This window comes from Lontra canadensis, unplaced genomic scaffold (genome assembly GCF_010015895.1).
Source record: "Lontra canadensis isolate GAN:19392208 unplaced genomic scaffold, GSC_riverotter_1.0 scaffold18, whole genome shotgun sequence".
Classification (NCBI taxonomy): Eukaryota; Metazoa; Chordata; class Mammalia; order Carnivora; family Mustelidae; genus Lontra; species Lontra canadensis.
This window is the reverse complement of record NW_022631012.1, coordinates 25,746,526-25,763,416: the sequence shown is the minus strand read 5'-3', so window position 1 is coordinate 25,763,416 and position 16,891 is coordinate 25,746,526. Positions and strand designations below refer to the sequence as shown.

The window sequence follows — 16,891 nt, the reverse complement described above, 5'->3', positions numbered from 1 at the left end:
CTCAGCAGATGGGATGCACCCCACCTGCACATCCCACAGGAAGCCTTATTTTAGGTCGGGTTCAGTTTCGCTCTACCAACCACAGCAAAGACAGAACCTTGTATGAAATGGATTAGCGCAAACGTCCATCTGCTCCTTTGCATTTTACCAAGTGACAGTGAACGCTCATTTGTCTGGAAAATACTGGCTACGTCTTGGTGCATCTCCATGAGAACCAAGAGCTCTCTTGAGCTCTCTGATCATTTCCTTTTACTGCCTCTTTTCCCTAAGAATTGAGCCATTGATAGGGCTAATGAGGAAGGGATGGATGTTTCTGCAGATGTTAAATCCTTCCTTGGAGAATACCCATCTTCGCTTCTCAGCTTCCATAAAATGTATATTTTTTCTTCCAGGATTTGATCAGAAAGGTGTATGGTTTGTACAACCAAAATGTGTTAGGTTTGCGGGAGAAATTGGAAACTTCAGAAATGTACAAAACCCTAGAGGAGCTCAGCCAGACATTTTACTTAGTGTACATGTTTTCAACTGTAAGGAATTTGGGGCTTCAACATAATAAAGGCACATATATTTTTTTTAAGTTTTTAACTTTGTATTTGGAAATAACTTCCAATTCAGAAATAATTTCAAAATATAGAAAAGAATAAGAAGCAAGTAACCACTGTATACTTTCCACTCAGGTTAATCTACTGATAACACTGTTCCATTTGCTTTACTGTGTGTAATTGTGCTCTGTGTTTGCCTTTTATTTTTGTTTTTGTTTGTTTGTTTGTTTTTCCTGACCCATTTGAAGGTAAGTTACAAGTATCACGGCCTTTTACCTCTAAATTCTTAAGCATGCAATTCCTAAGAATAGGGATATTAAATGGCCAAGGCACAGTTCAGCAAAATTATTTTGATAGGGTAACTTACCTTCCAAATTCCTGTCTCGTCCACTGACACATTTTTTTTTTCTCACTCCATTTTACGGTTAGGTATTGCATTCAGTTTTCATGTCTCAATTAGCCTCTGTTACTGTGAAATTCACGACACATATTTTTAGAAAGTAAGGTGTAGATAGTATCTGTTAAGTGATCAGAGTTAATCATTTAAGTGATTATTACATTTAATGATTTAACCAAATAAGAATATAATAAATGTATTGTTTTTATTTCCCATATTTCCAGGTATTATTTTTCTAGCTTCATATGTAAACTATACACTGATTTTGAGAACTGTATTACATTTATCATGTATTGTCATGTAACTATTTAGAAACTGGTACTTTCAAAATTCTAATAATTTAACTGATTGCTTCTGTCTTTATCAGTGGCCTTAAAGTCAAAGCAATAGTTGATGTTTTTGATAAGTTTTAATGATTTAAGAGTTGATCCTTGGATTGTTAAAAATGCATTAATTACAGAAGTATCAATATTCTGAGTTCTCACTCCCTAAGTTATGTTAAAGAATAGTCCGTTCACAGTTAGTGACATGAGATGACATTTATGAACTGGATGCCTAGCATTTTGATCGGCTCCAGCCCACTTTGGATGCGCCATTACCTCTACTCCTGTTACAGAAATGAAACCCAAGTGAACTGTATGGACTAAAAGGGTATGTGGTTCCCTGGAGTGAACCAAGAAAAGGGTGAGGAAATTCTGGACGGAAGAATCAAGCGGTTTCTAGGGTACAGGTGCCTTGTGTGGTCTAAAGAGGTTGAGATTTCTTACCCATTTCAGTTTTGAATTTAAAATAATAATTATGAGATGTTAAAGTGTCTGAGGGATGAGGCTCTGCTTAATGTGCATTTGTTTTGTCTGTTAATGAGGTTTCCCTTTTCCAGATGCCAAATCTCAGCCAAGTGTTCAGTTTTCAAAAGCCTTAATTCAGCTACCCAGCAACCATCACGTTAGCAATGTGACAGGCTACCTCACGGTTCTACAGCAGCTTTTGAAGGTGGACAACTTCCTCTATACAACTGGAATTACTCTCCATAAATCAGGTATTATCTAATTTTTACATAGTCTTATTTTATATAACTTTAGAAGTTAAGAAATATATTTAAAAGCAAAAATTTGATTTAAGCTTACACATATTTTATAATTTGATCTTCTATCCAATCTTATCAAATTAATTATGAATAATTGTTAGACATAAAGTTTATGGTTTAGAGTAAACAATTAGAAGTTTTTTTTATCAAATATACTTGGTATTTCCTATGAGTAAAATTATAAATAAATATCTTAAAAATATATTCTGTTGACCTTTGAACAATGCAGGGATTGTCCCCTCCCCCACATTAAAACTTGTATAAGTTTTGATTCTCCAAAAACTTAACTACTAAGAGCCTAGTGTTGACCAGAAGCCTTACCGGTAACAGTCCCCCATTAAAACTTACTTTGTATATGTGTTGTATACTGTATTCTTACACTAAGCTAGAGAAAGGAAACTGTTGAGAAAATCATAAGAGAAAATACATTTATAGTACTGTATTTATCAAAAACAGTCCATATAAATGGGCCTGCTCTGTTCTCAAGCCCCATGTTGCTCAAGGGTCAGCTGTATCCCAGATTCGACAGCATATATGTATGCATGGCTGTCGTGACCTAAAAGGTTAAGAGGATGATGGAATTTTACATTTAATACAGCCATGAATAAACCCCCTAAAAATCTCTTTCCTCTGTACCTCCACATGCATGCCACCAGTTCTGCCACTCACTGCAACCTATAACTGACTCACGACTTTTTAAAAATCACCTCTGACAATCTGTATTTCTGATGACTTCAGTTGTGTCAGATTTTGGTCCACTTCATTTGGGGGAACAACCAGAAATTAGAGTAATAGACATGTAGATGTTTTTGTTCTTTGTTTTTTCTTGCCTGCTGTCGTACTACTCCAGCAAGATGACCCTCACTGTTCTCTTACAGGCCTGTGTTTCCTCCCATGCACACCTGTGGGTCTGCCTGAGGACATCCCCTAGTCCAGCAAGCTGGGGCGGCCCTCACAAGGGCAAGCTCTGACTGGTAGACAAGAGTACAGAGAGAGCACATATCTGTTCCTTAGTGTTTCCCCTTTGGGCTCCCTTCCTTCTTCTCCATACTCCTCCGTCTCCTTCCAAACTGTTACCTTAGCGTCAGCTTCCTGAAGAAGCCAATCTAGGACACCTGCCAAAGTTGTTCTGATGCAAGTTAGAGACTGCTCAAAATAAAAGAATTTGCATGAAGGAGAGCAGTCTGCCATTTCCCAGACGAAGGTCGTGTTGCACGGGAGAGTGTTTGTGAGTGAGATTCACCAGGTTCAGTGAGAAGGAGACACCGTACACGCTCCCCTCCAGCCTTCCTCTACCACCTGCTTTTGGGATTATGCCCTTAATGTTTCAGTTATCATGAGAATGCTGCTAACATTTTAGTTGTAGAGCAGGGCTGTCGAATGGGAAGGTTCTTCTGCTCTATCCAACCTGGTAGCTACTAGCTGCGTGTGCCTGTTACGCTCCTGACGTATGACTAGTGCACCAGACAACTACACTGATTTCCTTTAAATTTAAGTTGCCACATGTTGCTGGTGGCTACTTTATTGGATTGCTTAGTTCTAGAGTTCTAGGAGTATGGAAGTGTTTTTTCAAGTTGCCTCCTTCTCATTGTCTTTTAGTCCTTGTCCCTGTACGAGTCTCTTTCCCTTCTTTGAATCGGCCTTATCCCAAGTGGTGGTGGCGGGGCTGATCTCCTCAGCTTCACCCGCATTTAGTAGGCCAAGCCACTGACTGCACAGAACTGGGGGGGCGGGGATGGAGTTGAAAGCAGTCACCTCAGAAAGCCAGTGGGTTTTATCAAATAGTTTGATAAAAGATTATGATTACTAACAGATTACATGGTAATTTCTTTGGGCTTACATTGGATTTTGACTTGTCTAACTAGTCTATAAAATATGTATGGCATTATTTTGCTCATCTTATGATTAGTGTTTTAGGAAGTTTAGAAAGGCTAATTGTCTTACATTTAATGGAAGTTTTTCATTAGCCAATAGTTGCTCTGTCTGATAACTGAAGGTATACACCAGGTGTAGTAGAAGGGATAATGAGAATTCCTTTCCATGGACTCAGAGGCCTTCTGCGATTTCTGCCTCTCTGCCCATCAGCCTTCTTCCTTTCTTGCACATACCAAGATCACTTCTGATTTGGGGGCTTTAACCTTCTGGTCTTTGCATGGATGGCCCCTTAGCATTGGGCCACAGCTCACACATCCCCTCCTCAGAGAGGCAGCTTTTATGACCTTGCACTTAGGTTGTCTTTCCAGATTTTCTTCAAAGACCCAGTAAGGTATCTTCTACCACACACTTACATTCCAATGGGGGGGCTGGAATGACAATGGGCAAAGAAATGCAAAAAAGCCTTTTTGATAGTAATGAGGATGGTGAAAAATATATTGCAAGCCAGTGTAAGAGCTTATGCACCCACTGCATTTCTGGAACAAGATGAGCATGTGGTGTTCCTGGGGCCCTGTTATAAATATTTGCTAAATGAATGAACAAAACTCTAGCTTTTAAGCTGAAGGTTCACGTTTATCCATGAAGAGCAAATAATATGTAATGAATATACTTTAGTCAACTCTTCCTAATGTATTAGTAAATGTACTTGGGAAATCTAAAATTATCTAATTCTTTATAGAAAATTTACATTAAATTGTAACATCGTTAACCATATTACTTTATTCATTATACCTATTCTGGTGTCTATTATTACTTTGACATTGCTAATATTTAAAAAAGAAAACAAATGCATTTTCTACTCTTTTCCCCTCAGTGATAGAGAAATGTGGGTAGCTCCTGATATTTAAGGCATGTTATAAATTATATGTATAATCATACTTTAAAACCTTAGGCAAAACACTGTAACCAATTCTATTCATCTCCTTTTCCCTACTTTTCAAGCTTTGAAATCTAAGTAATATTTTAATACTAATATTTAGTCTAAGTTTATATTCTTTCAATTATGTTATTAGTCAAATGTATATTAAAGCTTATTACCTTTATCAGCTAACAATATTGCTGATTTTCTTTCATGTTTGTCAAACCTATCAAAAATTTGCATTTTGAGGAGTGCCTGGGTGGCTCAGTGGTTTAAGCCTCTGCCTTTGGCGCGGGTCATGATCCCAGGGTCCTGGCCTCGAGCCCTGCATCGGGCTCTCTGCTCAGCGGGGAGCCTGCTTCCCCCTCTCTCTCTCCGCCTCTCTGCCTATTTGTGATCTCTGTCAAATAAATAAATAAAAGGTTAAAAAAATTTGCATTTGAGTCAGGATGTTTTTTACACAAGGTGATTTTAAGGAGTATAACCAACTCTGTTGTCCTAGTACTTGAAACAGATGGTTTTGGGAGCAGGAGAGACCAAGTTTTAGACCCATATCTGCATTGATGTTGTGGTATGATAGAACCTTTATTTGGGTAGGACACTAGTGAGATGTATTTTTGTTGTTGTTTCATAGGTTTTTAAAACGCTGAATTAGATTCCGGTGACCTTAAAATCACATGACTCTGGAAGAATTAGGTCTCTAGGCTCATAGTGATTTGTCAAGTTATATAAGTATAATCTGTGTTTATATTTTAAATTCTCTAATAATGATCCAGTATCTATTGATATTAAAATGGATAACTGTAGGTGAATAAAAGAATTAAATATTTTAGTCACCTATTTTATTAATTTGTAACTACAACCCGTATTTTACATATGATTTTAATAAACTGTCTTTTTTAGGTTTTGAAAGTGTTGAATTGACTCCTCTTGCCGCAATATGTGTGAAAATATATTCTGGAGGGAAAGAATTAAAAGTGGATGGTTCTATTGAAGTTTCTCTCCCCCTTCTACATACAAATGATCTAAGTGCAGGGGATCATATACCTGCCTGGACATTTGATATGAGCACAGGTAGGTGAGCTGGGTGAAAATATTTTGAATATGTTCCTTTTGAATGTTTGATCTTAGAAAAAATGTTTCTATATTACTATTAAATTTTTTTTTAGCTTTACTGAGGTATAGTTGGCAAATTTTTATGTTTACTACAAAATAATTAAGTTGTCTTGTTTAAAACATTGAAATACATCATTTATATTTGAATGTTTTATCTTTAGTAGAGCACATATGTTACTGTTATAAGTACTTTAAAATGACTAAAATTGGCCTCACTGCGATTAGTATAATACAAATGTGGGGAAAATGATGCAAATATATTATATTAAAAAATAGCATTATTTATTCACATTCCCTTGCCCTTTTTTTAAAAAACTCTATGCCCACCATGGGGCTTAAACTCACAAGCCCGAGATCAAGAGTCATGTCCTTCGGCACCTGGTGGCTCAGTGGGCTCAGCATCGAGTCCCACGTGGGGCTCCCAGCGTGGCAGGGAGTCTGCTTCTCCCTCCCCCACCTCACGGTCTCTCTCTCTCAAAAAAAGGGAAAAAAAAGGATCCTGTGCTCTACTGACTAAGCCAGCAAGGTGCCTCTCCAATGCCTGTTTTATATCCCCCAAGATCTTGAAAAGTAGAAATACGTTTTTAAAAAATTATTTCTACTCTTAATAGACTTTTGTTTTGATAGGCAATATGAACTTGTATTTAAAAGGTTGGTTAAGGCAATTTAGAAATGTCTGTTTATTTCATGAAAATAAATAACATTGTATTATTAAGATATAGAGTGATTATTTAAAAAAAAAAATCCCAAAACAGAAAACTCAGATACCAATTTTGGTCCCTGAGTTTTGCCTCCTAAGTAGATGCATGTTTTCCTCCTCTGCTTCCCTTGGTTTTGTTCTTGTGCTTCCATGTAAATAAGATGGGAGTCTCTTAAGTTGCAGAACAAACCAAACTAAAGAAGGGATATGATCCGTAATTGTTTTGTGTGAGTCCGGACACAGAGCCTAGACAGTTTCACAGGATTTCTCTTGTCTGTTTCTCCTGTGTTAACACCGTTGTGTGGTAAGATTTGCCTTCAGAGTGGCAAGAAGGATGTAGGTGCTCAGACTTGATGCCTAAAATCTAATGAAAAGAAAGATTTTTTTTCCCCTAGTACCAATTGCATGAACTCTTGGATTCACTGCGATTGTAGAATGGAGTTTTTGTGCCCGTTTCAGAACCAACATTTGTGGTCTGCAAATAGAATGTACAGATTTATTAAAAAAAAAAAAAAGTACGGATATTTTTAGGCTTAAGGTTCTGTGTTTGAGCCGCAGCTAATCCTGTGGATGGAAAATAGGGAGCCATCAACCTTCAAAGGAGACTTAAAATAAGATTTCGCTGTAATTAGAAGGGTAGTTAGGCAAAACAAAACAACAAAATAAATGTCACCATAAGAAATAAACAATAATAGAAACATGTTTTTAAGAAAAAGTGGAAACTAATAAGTATATAAGACAGTTGTAAGGGAACGAAGTCTCATCTCAAGGCAGTTCTACACTCAGTACTTTGCTTCTAGTCTCCAAGTGTTGGGGGTGGAGGGTGGGGAGAGGGTTGTTTTTCTCACACTCAGCAGTTCTCTACCAGCTGGGTGTCCTAAAATTCTATTCAATTTAGACACTGTCTACCTGGCATGAACCTCAGATCCCGCGGGTTAGGACTCTGTCCCATAAGACTGCCCCCGGCCCCCACCTCAGAGGCTAAGTGCAGGTCCCGTGTGTCACCCGTGCTTCCGACCAGCCTGCGGTGAGCGGGAGACCCCCGTGGCCATCTCCCCAGCTGCAGAGCTGCCCACAGAACTCCATTAACCCAAGAGCTCGGGCAGCTACTACTCGGGAAAAATCTTTCTTTTCAGTAGACTTTAACCGGGGGGGCTCATAGGAAAAATTCATGTCCTGGATTACCAGTTTATTATAAAGGGTGTCCTCTCCTCTGGGTGCAGCACCCTGCCACCACCTCGATGTCTTTGCCGACTTCCCTTCGGATCCCTGCAGTTCAGGGATGTTTCGTGGTGTGGACGTGCTACGAGGTCACTGACCCGCGGTGGCAGAGCTTCCTCTCCAGCCCGTCTTCCTGCCCTAAAGGGGGGTGCGCAGTGGAGCTCCAGCCCTCTGACCACAGAGTGGGTTTCCCTGGCAGCCAGCCGTCCACGGAACTTTCCAGAATATCACCTCATTAACACAAAGTCAGGGGTGGTTGAAAGTGGGTTGTCAGGAACGGCAAGAAGCACTCTTCCCGCCTTTATCACTTAGGAAACTGCAAAGACTCGAGGAGCTCGGTGCCAGGACGGGGACGGAGACCAAATCATCTGTTGTAATCGTTGGCTTAAAAGCGCTAAGCCCTGGAGTCTAGTCCATTGAAAAGCTGTGGAATTTGAACAAATCACTTATTTGGGCCTGGATTGTGTACTTTGTTGAAACAAGTGTTGTTTTAAAACATTTCAAAGGACATCTGTGTTGAGTTCTGATTTCTGATTGTTCTTCCCCACAAAGGCCTTTGTCGCTAATGTGCCTTCCAGTAACAAAACTTTTGAATTCATAGATCAGATAAGTAATGCCTAATTTTAATGTGACTATTTAAAACATAGTAATTTGATCCATTTCCATCAAGTTTGTCTACCTTATTAAAAACACTGTTTTAGGGGCGCCTGGGTGGCTTAGTTCATTACATGGCTGCCTCTGGCTCAGGTCATGACCCCAAAGTCCTGGGATCAAACCCCACATCGGGTCCCTGCTCAGTGAAGGGCCTGCTTCTCCCTCTCCCTCTGCCAGCTGCTCTGCCTACTTGTGCACACACAGTCTCTCTCTGTGTCAAAAAATAAATAAAATCTAAAAAAAAAAAAAAACAAACTTTTACATGTTGTAGATCTATCATTACAGTGGATTAACAAACCAAGTACAAATATACAGTGAATTTATAAAAAGTTCTGTTATACTCAACTTTATAAAAGATCTTCATAAAAAGAGCTTTACTGAATTATTTGTTTTATGGATAGCATTTTATAGATCAGATAACATTTTATTTATTTATTTATTTATTTATTTATTTATTTTTCCTTTTTAAGTAGGCTCCACACTGGCCCAGTACAGGGCTTGAACTCACAACCCTGAGATCAAGACTTGAGCTGAGATCAAGAGTAGGAAGCTTATCTGACCCAGTCACCCAGGTGCCCCAGATCAGATAGCATTTTAAAAATATTCTTAAAGATCTGGTTCTAAAAGAGCCAGGCCAACAGTACTAGACCAAAACAGTATTTAATAAAAAAAATTAATAAGGCCAAAAACCATACATAAGTATTTAATCAGAATCCTAGAACAGGTGGCAAATAACCACCTACTGATAAATTTGGATTTCACTATTCACATCCTTCCCACATCTCAGTACGCACAATTTAAACATTATTTGGAGTCATGATTTCCATAAATATGTGTGCTTTCTATTGTATATATCACTGTAATATGCACTATAAATATATTTTAAAGATTTTACTTCTTTATTTAGGAAGAGAAAGGACACATGCGAATGGGGGGAGAGAGAGGAGGACGGAGAGAGAGAATCCCAAGTAGACTCCACACTGAGTGCAGAGCCTGGCGTGGGGCTTGATCTCATGAACCTGAGATCATATCCTGAGCCAAAACCAAGAGTTGGATGCTCAACTGACTGAGCTCCCCAGGCACCCCACTCTGAACTGTATTATGATATATATTATCCATGATAATATATTGCCAGAGTTTTCATAATCTTTGAAAGAGTCCTGCAAAGTATTCTCTACATGACTATCAGCAAATTCCCATCAGCATTAAAGACATAAACTAACTGGTATTTTTTACTTGCCTTTTTAGGTGCTTGGATAAATCATGGCCAGGGGACAGTCAAGACAGATAATAATCACTTAATTTGGACATATGATGCACCACATTTGGGCTACTGGATAGCAGCTCCACTTCCAGGAACTAGAGGTATTGTAAAAATAAAAGTAATTTGAAAAAAATCCAGATAGTGAAACTGGAATTGGTATTGCTAGATCTTGACTTTATTCTAAACATTGCCACTTATCGACTGTATAATGCTGGAAAAAGCTTCTAGTCTCTTGATCTCAACTTTAATATTTTTCATGTGTTATAAGAAAAGATTAAGCTCAATGAACTATAAGGTCCTTTATGGCTATGATGTCTGATGAATCTGTGAGGTATAAAGTTTGTTCAAATCAAATGCTTACTTTTCAAGAATAAATTCCACCACATCATTTAGAGCCTTGGGTGGTGAGCAACAGGGTCAGATCTGGGATCGTCCGTAGAGTGTATCAGGATATAGGGAGTTCACAGGGTCCCAGGAAAGGCTAGAGAACTAGATTCTAAAAGGCAGAAATCCTAGGGAACCCCATTTTCAGGCCTATTTGATGGTCTTGTCATGATTGCTGCTGCATATATGACTGACCCTGATCCTTTGCAATCTTTTCCTCACACCATTCCTTCATTCTAGGGATGAAGAATTTGCTTGGCCCAGACTTGGGTCGAGAGCACACTCCTGGGGCAAGGGCTGTTGAAAAATAGTGTCCCCACACTATGTCAAAGATAATACACGTGATATCCCAGATGAAGGTTGGCCTGACAGAGGAACTGAAGGTGGACAAAAGCTAGGAATTGTCCACTAGCAATGGTGTATTCATGTTCTAGGACAAATGCGTATTTTATTTTTCCTAGATTTAACATGCTATCAGACTATCTGTGATTTGTAGTAAGGAAATCACACATGCATCTTGGGTTGTATAAATCTCAAAATACTCAAACATGCATGTTTGATCCATTAAGTCTTCCTGAAGTCTTCTAACCTGTGGTCGTGTAGACCGGTTGCACAGCAGGCCTGCTCCCACTTCATGGGCCATGCGGGTGCTCACTGGTACCCACAGAAGTGCTTCTTGGCTTTCCCAGTAGCCAGCTTTGCTAAGTCAACTTGCCAGCCTTCCGCATCTCCTTGCTCTTTTTTCTTGTTCTGCTTTTCTCCTTTAACCTGTGGATTGGTTGATTTATAAAAACAAAACAAGGCAAAATTTCAGCCCCATTTTAGTGAGGTTTTGGGGGAGTGCGAAGGTTGAATGCATATGTCATTTCTATATCTTTCATCCTGTGTCCGAGAATTCTTCTGGTTCGTGGAAGGTCTTGGCTCCCAGCTGAGAGGCAGTGGGCTCATTGCATGCTAGTTGGGAACAGTCCCGCCGCACACCCCGATGCAGGGCATGGCTGACATTTCACATACATTGTCCACAGCATTCGACACCTAACTTTGCTATGGCTGTCTAGTAATAATTTGAAGGCTCTGTTCTCTCTGCAAGTGTCTTTTTTAATAGTTTAATTTTTTTTCATTTTATATTGACAACCTTTGACTTTTAAACCATGCAAGGTGACAAGCCTTTTTTTTTTTCCCCAATCCAACCAAAATTTAGTGTTCCAGTAGAAGAAATATGAGCCATTAACCATTATGATCAAGGGGGATGTTCTCCCTATTTTTATTTGAACTTTAGTGCTTACAAGATTATTCAAAACCCAGAGCGTGGTTACTTTAGTTCTTCATGATGCAAAATATCCTGCAGTCTTGCCAGCTGTCTGACCTTAGTTCATTCTAGATCTGCAACTCTAATGAAATCTTGATGAAAAAGAACAATTAATATTTAATACTTCAACTCGACTAAATCCAAGCTATTTAATTTCTAATAAAAATAATCTAAGGAACAATTGAGTTTTATAGAGACATGTGCTTTACAGGGAAAAGATACCTGAAAACAATTTATATAATTATGAATTATAAAAGTTAAGTAATTTTCTAGAGTAGCTGGAAGTTTTGTTTTAGCTTATATGTTGGAAAAGATTTTGTGTGAATCAGAGTACCAACACAGACGTGTGGGGTTCCCATTTAGTTTGAATTAGATAGCTACTAGTGACAGCTCTAAAAATCCACCAGCAAGCATCACAGCCAGAGGAGCACTGTGCTAGAAATACAGATGGCTTGACTGTAGCTCTCGCTTTGCCGGTAAATATCTGGCTGAGCCTGAAAGAGGTACTTACCATCTGAATATTAGTTTTCTTATTTCTAAATTGCAGGAGTTGGATATGATGATCCCTTCATCCCTCCCAAATTTTAGATTATGAGTAAAATCACATTTTTTTACATCAAAGTTGGTCCTCTGATGGACCAGTGTCTGGTGTGATGGAGCTACTTTACTTAAAATTTGGTTAATAACAAACTAAATCTCTTTAAAAAAAAATCAAATAGAACTCTAGGATTTCTTGGAAAATAAGTGCAAGAAATTAAAATCAAGTTATTTTTCATAGATTGCTATAGTAGAGTTTAATAAACAAGTACTTAGGACTGTTTTTAAATATGCATCTTCAAATGTATTTAAGTGAAAATATAATTCTCTGCCTTTCTCTTTTTAGGTGGGTGTGCACACGCACACACACACACAGATGCATACTTTTTGCTGTTGTCATACATATAAAATCTGGGGGAAACGCAACAAACAGTATCCACCTCATATTTCCAGAAGTGTGTTCCATTGGAATCCTGTGCAGTGAAAAAGTGTTAGCATTATTCCGTTGTGGAAACGTATATTCATACACCCTTTGAAGCTGAATTTCACTCAGTTATCAGACTTTACTCCATTGCCGCTCTGGATCCTGGATAAGAATGTGCAGACAGAACTGTTACTCTTATTTCTTTTCTGTTTGAAGAATCTTCGTAACGTGCAGTGCTAGACTCGATTGTCTATCAGATATGATAAGCACTTTATTATCACTTAGCATTAATACAGGAAATGGAGGCCAGTACTGTGGTGCTTGTTCTTGTATAACCTTGAAGCGTCATTTGACAGCAGGTGTCATACAGCTTGCGCTTTCTGACGGCTTCTCATGTGCTCACACTCAGTGCTTTAATAAGTGTTTACTTTTAATCCTTGTAACAACGCTCATAGGTGAGATCTGACAGACACAAACTAAGATACAAACTCATGAAACTTGGCCAAGAGATAAACGAGAACGTCACATCACAGAGAAATAAGTGGTGGTGTTGGGGTTTGGACGTACATCCAGGTCCTCCGCACTCAAATGAATTCCTGTGCACTTGTTTAAGGAGTAAAAGGGTCCTGTAGTGACGGGGGGTGGGGGTGTCTGAAAGTGAAGGTAGCAACAGCTACCTTCTTCCCTTTTGTAACTAGTATTTTTACGCTTCATCCTCGCCGTATCAGGCTGTATACGTGGAGTCTCATGTACGCAGGGGTGGGGATTTCTGTTCCTCCAGAGAACGGGTGAGCTGGGAGAAAGGTATATATTTAAAGAAAATTAAATTTTAATAACAAGTTTCTCTTAAAAAAGAAATAGACTAGGATTCTAATTGAGGACACTCGCTCCAAAGTTTGTATGAATAATCACAATACTTATTCTCCGAAACCTTTACTACTACCATTATTAGTACTTCCGTTTTATCAAATTAGATGGTGCAGAAGTTAAAGGCCCCAAAGACTTCATGACACTCAATCTTTTCTCATGCCCTGGGTGAAGTTAAAAGCCTCATTCTGGACATTTCTCATGGTAGACTTTGCTAGAAAACCAGTTGTCACCACTCTTACCCACCTCACCGTCCTGCACACATATCAGACTCTAGTTGATAATGACCAGTGGACGCGTCACATCACTGTGAACCGTGCAGTCTCAGTGATATCACCATGGCTTACCTCGACATGAGCTGCATTTATTGTCACGCAGACTCTTCAGAGCCTCCAACTGGCCATCCGAGCGCATGAATCCACTTTGACCGCAGTGAAGCTGGGGCAGCCGCAGTGTTTCCGTGTGTCCTCAAGTAGGAAGGTCACGGGCCCCGTGTGCCTGTATGTGGCATCTTCATCTAGAGGCCAGACTGAAAGAGTGGCAACTGAATTCTTCAAGTGCCCCAATTTTTGGATTCTTTCTAAAAAACTTTTCATACCTACTTCCTTCAGCTGATTCTTTTTTGAATTTGTCTTTAAAATTTCTTTTTAAATTGAATATAGCAAATAAGTCTTACTACCACCACTCTCTCCCAAAACCTCTGGGCACAGAAATATTCTCTCCTAGTTCATTCCACCAGAGATGTTGCTACCCTACAGTGTGGGTCCGTTTTACTGCCTCCAGAAGCAGATTTCCTCACTGCCCGGCCTGGAAGCCGCCGTCACGGCTGTCAAGCGTGGCTTGATTCCACATTTGTTCTCATTCCAGAACATAGGTTGAAAGAAGGGCAGCACTTCGGGATACACTGTTCATGTATTGGAGGGTCTCAGCGAGAGGGCGGGACCATATCATGCAGCCTCATTCACGGTGTCCGCATTTCACTGAGCAGAACAAGTCAACCCATTAAGCCCAAAGTGTAGGGAACATGTGCTCCGCCCACGGGGAAGCCTGCCCCTGAGACGGGAGCAACCAAACAGCACTGTGTACCCGTGCTTACTCTGTGTGCACGTACTCAGAATAGGACATGGTTGAAAATTTTATCTAAAACCATATATTTTCTCTGTTTCACATTTAGGTTCAGGTATAAATGGAGACGCAAGGGACATAAGCGCCTACCACACAGTGTTTCTCACAGCCATATTAGGAGGAACAATAGTCATTGTCATTGGATTTTTTGCTGTACTTCTTTGTTATTGCAGGTAAGAAAAATATTATTTATAAATACAGAAAACTGTCATCATGTCAGTGTGTTCTGGGTATTACAAAGGTTCTTTGTAAAAATAAGTAGGTTGATCTTTACAATATGTAGATTAAAATAAAAGTGGATATACTCTAACAGTAGCATTGTATATATTAATACCATATCATGGGATAGTTTTTTTTTTTATGACTCTTGTAAATCCTAAGTTTTAAACACTTTTTGCCATCTTCTCTACTCTAGGGATAAGTGTGGTACTCCACAGAAAAGAGAAAGAAATATCACTAAACTTGAAGTCCTCAAGAGAGACCAGACAACTTCAACAACACACATAAATCACATCAGTTCAGTCAAAGTTTCATTAAAAGCCGAGGACAAGTCACAGTTATTTAATGCCAAAAACTCCTCATTTAGCCCCCAGAAAAAGGAGCCAGCAAAGGCAGAAGCAGAAGAAAGAGTTTCCATGGTAAAAACTCGGGACAATTTTAAAATCTACAATGAAGATGTTCCATTTCTATCAGCCAATCAAAACAACTACTCAAGAAACCCATCACAGTCTTTGGAGCCCAATGTAGGGTCCAAACAACCAAAACATATTAACAGCAATCTGTCTTCATCTCTAGGTGATGCACAAGAAAAGAGATACCGCCCAGGTCATGAAGAGGTCTATGGACATTCCCACATTCCTGAACAGCTTATGCATATCTACAGTCAGCCCATTGCCATCCTGCAGACATCTGACCTCTTCTCCACTCCAGAGCAGTTACATACTGCTAAGTCAGCTACTTTGCCAAGAAAGGGACAGTTAGTCTATGGTCAGTTGATGGAACCAGTAAGTAGAGAGAACTTCACACAGACACTGCCCAAAATGCCAGTGCATTCTCATGAACAGCCCCCAGATGCCAGGGAAGAGAATATCCCCCTTGAAGGTCAGCAGAGCTTGCCATCCCAGACTTCAGATTGGAGCCGATACTCGAACAGCTTACTAGAGTCGGTTTCTGTTCCGGGAACGCTAAACGAAGCTGTCGTAATGACTCCCTTTTCCTCAGAGCTTCAGGGAATTTCAGAACAGACGCTCCTGGAGCTGTCCAAGGGAAAGCCTTCCCCCCACCCCAGAGCATGGTTCGTGTCTCTTGATGGAAAACCAGTCGCACAGGTGAGACACTCCTTTATAGACCTGAAAAAGGGCAAGAGAACCCAGAGCAATGACACCAGCTTGGACTCTGGGGTGGACATGAATGAGCACCACTCAAGCAGAAGGCTCGAGAGGGAGAAAACGTTCATCAAAAGCATGCATCAGCCGAAGATCCTCTACTTAGAAGATTTAGACCTGAGCAGCAGTGAGAGCGGAACCACTGTCTGCTCCCCCGAGGACCCAGCTCTAAGGCACATCCTGGATGGAGGGAGTGCAGCGATCCTGGAGCACCCCGGGGAAGAGTCTCCGGGAAGAAGAAGCGCTGTTGAAGGCTTTGAAGCCAGTCTGTCCCCCACCAAGAAAAGGGGCAGACCACCGCTAGCCAAAAAAGATAGCAAGACTAATATCTGGAAGAAGCGAGAGGAACGCCCGCTGATTCCCATGAATTGACACCGAGGACATTGTGAGTGTGCTGTCTCGTGCTCATTCTTGCTCCTTGTAAACCGCTGTCTGAACTTTTGAAGAAGTTGGAACTGAGCAGTCATGGTCCCTGGACGTGTCTCAAGCAGAGTAAATAGTAAAATGGCAATTCACTAATGAAAGAGAAAGATACCAAGAAATGCTTTTTCTGGCCTATTCTTTTCATTTACTTTTGAGTCATGAATTTGAAGTATCCGAGAGCTCAAAATGTGAAGTAGCTTCCAGACGTTAGTTCTCTGAAAATACTGCTCAGCCGACGTAGCCCTCTCTCAACAAAAACGGTCAAGTGCGTACTCCGAAAGTCGCTTTCAGAAATGTGGCCTCTGCTTTGATGCCTGCCCCTGTAAACATTTAGAAACGAAACTCGTGGGCATCGTAGTCTTGTGACATAGGACTGTTACGTTCTCCTGCCTGTAGGTGAAAATAATGATAAACGTTCTCGATGTTCCTCTAGAATTTAAAGGCCAAACAATATCTCCCTTTTTGCAGTAAAAAGCATGTGCACTGTACCAACCCCAAAATACATCTTGCTCATGGAAGATAGGCAAGAAGCTACGTGGTTGTTAGAGAGGGAAAAAGCAGCTCTTTGGTTGTTTTTGGATATAACTTCACAGACTAAATGATGAGGTGTTAACTTGTTATTTAGAAATCTGAAAAATGAATGCTCTGATACTTCCATTTTT

General features: G+C 39.9%; 1 protein-coding gene across 1 annotated transcript in view; it reads left to right on the top strand.

Moving 5' to 3' along the window:
* The window catches only part of FAM171B (family with sequence similarity 171 member B), a 60,840-nt gene extending 44,662 nt beyond the window's left edge, over nucleotides 1-16,178 (top strand). Inside the window, exons 4-8 of the mRNA XM_032860266.1 lie at nucleotides 1,820-1,978; nucleotides 5,724-5,894; nucleotides 9,760-9,876; nucleotides 14,471-14,594; nucleotides 14,837-16,178. Coding sequence (XP_032716157.1) covers nucleotides 1,820-1,978; nucleotides 5,724-5,894; nucleotides 9,760-9,876; nucleotides 14,471-14,594; nucleotides 14,837-16,178 — 1,913 coding nt within the window. The remainder of the gene's footprint in view (nucleotides 1-1,819; nucleotides 1,979-5,723; nucleotides 5,895-9,759; nucleotides 9,877-14,470; nucleotides 14,595-14,836) is intronic.
* The last annotated feature ends 713 nt before the right edge of the window (nucleotides 16,179-16,891 follow it).